This window comes from Trachemys scripta, chromosome 22 (genome assembly GCF_013100865.1).
Source record: "Trachemys scripta elegans isolate TJP31775 chromosome 22, CAS_Tse_1.0, whole genome shotgun sequence".
Lineage (NCBI taxonomy): Eukaryota > Metazoa > Chordata > Testudines > Emydidae > Trachemys > Trachemys scripta.
Genome location: NC_048319.1, coordinates 6,835,040 through 6,841,736, shown reverse-complemented (window position 1 = coordinate 6,841,736; position 6,697 = coordinate 6,835,040). Strand labels below are relative to the sequence as shown.

General features: G+C 46.1%; 1 protein-coding gene across 1 annotated transcript in view; it reads right to left on the bottom strand.

Annotated features, from left to right (window-relative positions):
• Window positions 1–3,126: 3,126 nt before the first annotated feature.
• The window catches only part of MICOS13 (mitochondrial contact site and cristae organizing system subunit 13), a 9,191-nt gene continuing 5,620 nt past the window's right edge, over window positions 3,127–6,697 (bottom strand). The window contains exons 2-4 of the mRNA XM_034755246.1: window positions 5,435–5,591; window positions 4,399–4,450; window positions 3,127–3,351 (exon numbers count right to left, since the gene is read on the bottom strand). Of these exons, the coding sequence (XP_034611137.1) occupies window positions 3,254–3,351; window positions 4,399–4,450; window positions 5,435–5,591 (307 nt within the window). The 3' untranslated portion in view covers window positions 3,127–3,253. The remainder of the gene's footprint in view (window positions 3,352–4,398; window positions 4,451–5,434; window positions 5,592–6,697) is intronic.

Here is a 6,697-nt window from a genome sequence, read left to right as displayed (position 1 = left end):
TGGACAGTGCTGCACGCTCTCCATCCAGCTGGTAACCTCCTCAGCTCACTGTGGCGGACAGAATGGGAGAGAGCCTCTGCCACTACCAGGAACGGTCACATCCTCTCCAGGCCGGATGAATGGCTCCCTGGCTTTGGGCACCTATGCCATCATTGGAGCCGGCTTAACGCAGGTGTGGCTGTGCCAAATCCGACCAGGCCTGGGGCAGCTGTGATGCTGCACGTATTGGATGGCTGCTCTTTCATGTTGGGCTCCCCAGAGGTCTTCCCTCGCTGAACGTTGCACTCCGAGGCCACTGACTGGCTCTTAAGGCCGTTCAGTTGCTTTCCCTCCCTCCACCAGACCTTGCCTTGCCCACATACAATCGCTTTCTCTCTCACACGCGCTCTCTATCCACACCCCCCTTCTGCCCACTGCTCCCATAATACAGCTCCTGCCCCCACCCCACTAATGGACCAGCTTCTCCCAGCTCAGCCTCTCTTCCCCATATAGCTGTGGTCCAGTGTCACCATGCACCAGAGGTACTGCACCATGCACCATAGATCTTAAGGTACTGCACCATGCACCAGAGATCTTTGTATGCTCCTCTCCACTGCCCTTGTGCTCATGAACTCAGATCTTAAGGCCAGAAGGGACCATCATGATCATCTAATGTGACCTCCTGCCCATCACAGGCCACAGAACCTCACCCCTCCATTCCTGTAATAGGCCCATAACCTCCGGCTGATTTACTGAAGTCCTCAAATCTTGATTTAAAGACTTCAAGTTACAGAGAGTCCACTAGTTACTCTAGCTCAAACCAGCAAGCGATACATGAAAGAGCTAAACACCAGGGAAGGAGAGGAGTTATTTAAGTTAAGGGCTAATGTTGGCACAAGAACAAATGGATAGAAATTGTCCATCAAGCTTAGGCGAAGGTTTCTAACCATCAGAGGAATGAAGTTCTGGAACAGCCTTCCAAGGGGAATAGTGGGGGCAAAAACAATCTAACTTGTTTCAAGACTGAGCTTAAGACATTTATAGAGAGGATGGTAGGAGGTCTCCTACAATGGCATGTTGCCTATTTGCAACAGCTGTTAGCAAATATTTCCAACAGCCAGAGACTGGACACTACATGGGGAGGACTCTAAGCTCTAAGACTCTACAGATAATTGTTTCCCAGGTATCTTGCTGGTAGGTCTCATACACATGCTCAGGATCTAACTGACTGCCATATTTGGGGTCAGGAAGGAATTTTCCTCAAGTCAGACTGGCAGGCAGAGACCTGGGTGGCTCTAGCACATTTCACTTTGCCACTCCCTTGAGCACAGAATACAGCAGAGAATCTGTTAAGGGGACACAGATCAAAGCCTCTAGGAGTTCCTCAAATATCAGGTAATCCAGGGCCTTAATGAAAGTTCCATGCTGGTTTTAACACGTTTATGTAGCTGTTCACAGGTCTGGGATAGCTCAGCTGTCCAGCCATTTACAATTGTCCCTTTGCAAGATTTCTGTGCACAGCGGCTTCACGGTATGGACTCTATTCTCTATGCACAGCAATACTGGGTCAGACCAATGGTTCATCTAGCCCAGCATTCTGTCTTCTGACAGGGGCCAAGCAAAGCCACCACATAAGATGCTCCTCCAAATCAGAAGCAAACTGGGCCTCTGCCTCTGGGTAAACCCACAAGTAGACAGGGGCTCAGACAAGAACCCTAGCTCCAAACACCTGGTCATTGGTAGGGTTCAGAATCCAGATTCTGATCCAAATTTTCACCACTGGTTGCTTTTGATCATAGGCCACGCATCCATGGGGGAATTAGAGATGCAGCTGTTAGTTCATCCATGGGACGACCACCTGGTTACCTAACAATAGGCAAGCCGCTTTACAAGAATCATCAATGATGGTTGTTGCATTTTTATCTTTTACTTAGAGGAGAAAAGCATGAAGTCCACGGTCAAGGAGAACTCACTCAGCCAGCAACCTGAGAAAAGGCGAACGTTAATATACTGGGAACACGAGGAGCTCTACGTTGAAACAACACACCAGGAGTACGAGACCATAATATAGCAGACGCACGTCCTCCTGATCCAGGTCTGCTCTTGGAGGGCATCACCATCCAGAACACATGAGCAACACCTTGGAGCAGCTTTTTCCAAAGAGTTCAGCTCCCATTTAAGCACCTAAAAGAAGTGACCAGATTTTTCAAACATACTCAGCGTCCAGCAGCTGCTGCTGAAAATCCAGCTACCCCCAGTCAGGACTCCTGGGTTCTACCTCCAGCTGCTAGAACAATAAGTGCTTTATGCAGAAAGATATTCCTTGCTCTGCCACTGACTTGCTGAGGTACCTTTGCCAAGTCCCTTCACCTGCCTGCTTCAAAAAGACGGGGAGAGCTAATGTCTGTAAAGCACTTGGAGATCAGCTATTAGAAGAAATGGAGGAGAGAAGGGAAAAGTTATCTGCTGCTGCTTTTACTGGGCCAAATCAATCATTTAGTGCATCACGTTCTCAAATAAGGAATTTCACATTAAATATATATTTTTAAAAGTCTGACACTTTTCACGTAGGATATCTAATTTCCCCCTTTGCTAAAGAAGAGTCTGATTCAGCCATCCTTACTCACAGGCCAGCCTATAGGAGTAATCCCACTGAATCCCATTGATTGTGAGGCCATAAGAGACCATTATGATCACTAGATTCAATGCTGCAAGAACAAAATTATTCAGCATTGGGGGTCACGGCCTGGGATAAGGTGTCAAAAACCCCTCGTCACTCCCATGGTTTAACATTCTTAGGGCAGTAAGGGGTAAAAGCCCCCTTCCTCTCCATTTGATAGAGTTCTACAGTAATTTGCAGAATCTGTTCTTGGGCCAGATCTTTTCATACCGTGAGTGGCTGGTTAATTGTCGGAGGTTGGTTTTTTTAAGGTACACAGCACTGAAATATTTGGCACTCACTTTCTAGATGGCCGAAGTTTCCTAACAGTCTATTTAGATTGCAAGCTCTTTAGGGCAGGGAGTGTGTGTGTGTACAGCACCAGCGTAATAGGGCCCTTATCTCCTTTGTGGCCTGTAGGCACTACTGTAATAAAACCCAACAATAACAGCAGAGCCGGCATGCTAACACCAACCCACGAGCAAAGGGAAGTTCCAGAGTCTTTTATTGGAGCCTTTGCATGGCTGAGCTGCCCTCTAGTGGGGTGTACTACATCTCATCTCCGAGACAGTAGCATGGAGGAAACAGCAAACGCAGGAGAGAGAGAGAGAGTGTTCATTTGATGAGGTTCTTCATGTACTTCCAGCCATCCTGGGTGTATTCATGGACCTTGGTGGGAGCTACAGATAGAGCAGACATGGTGGCCTGAACTCCTGCAAGAAAAATAGCGGAGAGATGTCCTGAGAAGAGCATTAACACAACACTGAACTTGCTACTGTTATTCATGATGGATGACATAGATCTCCCCATTTAATAGGTGAGATCTATTCTTATGAAGGGAGGTTTCAGACAAACCTAGGCATAATTCTTGTCTCATCTGGCATCAGTGGACTCTGAGGTGGGGAAAGCTGTCTCACACCACCTCAAACCAGGCGGAAAGATGGTTTTGTGGTTAAAACAGCACCAGGACTTGGGAGAGCTGAGTTTTATTCCTGGTCCTCCCAGAGACTCCCTCTGTGTAACCTTGGGCAAGTCACTTAATTTCAGTGGGCCTTAGTTTCCCTGTTTGTAAAATGAGGAAATGTAGCTGCATCATGAGTGCACTGAACTAATTTGCTAAGTGTCTACAGAGTGCTTTGAAATGCTCAGATAAAAATTGCTAGAGAAGGACAAAATATTATCTTAAGGGGGTGCAGGAATAAAGGGAAACATCTTCCCTTTTCACACTAGCCTAGCAGGGCAAAGGCTGAGTTCAACTGTACTAAGTAGCCTTATACAACAAGCCAGTTGTGTTTATAAACTCTTCAATCCTTCATCAGAGACGGGACTTCTCAGGAGTAAAAGTCATCATAGTGTCTCTTTATATTGCTACCTCCTTGATCATGGTCAGTTTTGCTGTCTTAAATTACGTGCTGCATAGGTAATAATAGTAAAAATCCCTAGTTCTTACACAGCATTTTTCATCAGTAGATCTCAAAGCGCTTTACAAAGGAAATAAACATCATTTTCCCCATTTCACAGATGGGAAACTGAGGCACAGACAGGCAGTGACTTGGCCATGGTCACTCAGTAGGCCAGTGGCAAAGCCAGTAATTACAACCCAGGTGTCCCAAGTTCGACTCCATTGCTCTGTTCACTAGGCCACACTGCCTCCCACCCTTCTTTCATCTTTCAATCTAATGGGCCAGCATTCTAGGATAAATTGTATCACTGATCATAGACCCATTCTATAGCTTAGACAGTAAAGGATCAAGTCTTACCTGTGTTCCAGGATTCAGAGACAGAAAAGTCAAATTTTGGAGTGGATGGAAGCTAAAAAAAAAAAGGAAGAAAGGGGTGGGGGAGAATCAGAAGTGTTTGTGGACATGAACTATATATGAAACGGCTAAATAATGGCTTAGAGGGGATAATGAAAAACTGAAGCTACCACAGACTCCCTGGGTCACCTTGGGCAAATCACTTAAGCTCTGACTCAGTTGACCCAGCTGTTAAATTGGATCAAAGGGTAACATTTTCAAAAGCAGCTTATGTGCCTAAGTCACTAAGGTGACTGAGTTGCTCACAATCTAAGGACCCGGATTAAGTGAGGGGGGAAAAAACAACAACAACCCCGAACAACGACAAAAACAGTAAGCAATTTATATACAACTTGATTAACTATAAGCTCCATGGCCAAAATGGGTCTTTAAGCTCGACGCATTAGTGTTTGTTAAGTGCTTAGAGATCCTCAGAGGAAAGGTGGCTCAGGAATACCAGCTATATATAAAAAAAATCTCCCAGATGACATTTTCATTTTCTCTCATCCTTTGCAAATTATCTCACCTCAGATAAATTCTCTCCCTCCCAACAAGTTTAAAAATCTATTCTCCTTCCATTCCCCTCCTATTAAAAAATAAGTACTGGGAAGAAGTCTGGCTCCATTGAAGTCAATGACAAAATTCCCGTTGACGTCAACGGAGCCAGAATTTTACCCCAGCCCTTTCCCTTCCTCCGTCACCACCAAGACAATTTGCTAACCAGGCTTATTGGCCTAGGGCTGGTCTACACTTAGTCCGGACTTCGGACTAAGGTACGCAAATTCAGCTACGTTAATAACGTAGCTGAATTCAAAGTACCTTACTCCGGACTTACCGCGGTCCAGACGCGGCCGGAAGTCTCCCCCCGTCGACGCCGCGTACTCCTCTCGGCGAGCTGGAGTACCGGCGTCGATTGTGAGCACTTCCGGGATCGATCCCAGAACATCGATGGCGTGCCTCCGGACCAGCCGGTAAGTGAAGACTAGGCCCTAGTCCTTACCTCCCAGCCTGTGTAATTCGTCCATTCCTGGATAGCTGGAGGCAGCGCTGCTCGAGCCTTTTTGAGGGCCTCTGCTCCTTGATTGCCATTCCCCAGCAGCCCCTGATCATACGCCACGTACATGGCACCTCCAGCCAGGCTGCCTTTGACAACGAACCTGAAAGGGAACGAGAAGCAACAGAAACCCAGTTTGCATTACTACAGAACAGTGCTTTTCAACCAGCAGATCCCGATCCTCAGAGGGGATCGCATAAGGCAAACGGGGGTAGGAGGACGTAGTCACAAGGCATTAACATTTTATTATAATCTAAACCAAAGAAAATCTAGCTCTCCCATCCCCCACTACTCTCACTCATCAAGGTCAAGTATTCTTTGTCAACCTCTTAAGGCCACACACAAATACATTATATAGGCTTATTGTTGCAACTTTTTTAAAAAAAAACCCTCATAATAAATGTAAGGGGGTCATGAAAATATTTGACTTGAAATGGTTGGCAGTGTGTTTTTTTTTTTTTTTTTTTTTTTTTTTTTTTTTAAGGGACTGGAACAGATCTAGATGTGGGTAAGAAATCCATATTTAATGAGGGTTCCTATTCCATCTCACTAATAAGCGCTCAGATTACTTGGTAGAAATGTGTCTTTCTGATGCAGTGAATTACATGGCAATGAGCATCTCACTCCAACCCGCTATGAATTTGTTGTGCGTTTAAGACTCATGCGGAGTGTTGGGTGTGCAAGGAACACAAGTCTGGACAACTATTAGCGATCCTGCAAAGGGGGGATGGAGATATGTGGCCTGGGCCCTATTTGCTTCTTTATGATGGATAAGAGAGGCCTGCAGGATTTATTTTTCCTCAGTCAAAAGGGAGAAGGGGAGGGAGTTATGCTTCGTTTTTTACCATTACAATCTCAGGTCCTGTCTAATCTATAAGACTCTATAGTAACGAGAGACCATGTCATATGGTGACATCACAAGAGCAGAGGATGTGAAAACTACAGCAACTGAGAGGGCAAGGGATTTATAGTCAGATTGTTTCAAATGCTGCATTTGTTGGCGGACCTTTAATGGCAATGCTTAGCTAACATGGTGGAGAAAAGAATTCTCTGCTAAAGATTCAACATGCCCGACCCCCCCACTTCAGCCAACTCCACCCCTTCCCTGAAAGGTGTGAGCTCAGAACACACCCCATCCAGGCCTGCAGCTGGGCTTAGGGTGATCAGACAGCAAGTGTGAAAAATCGGGACAGGAGGTGGGGGGGGGGG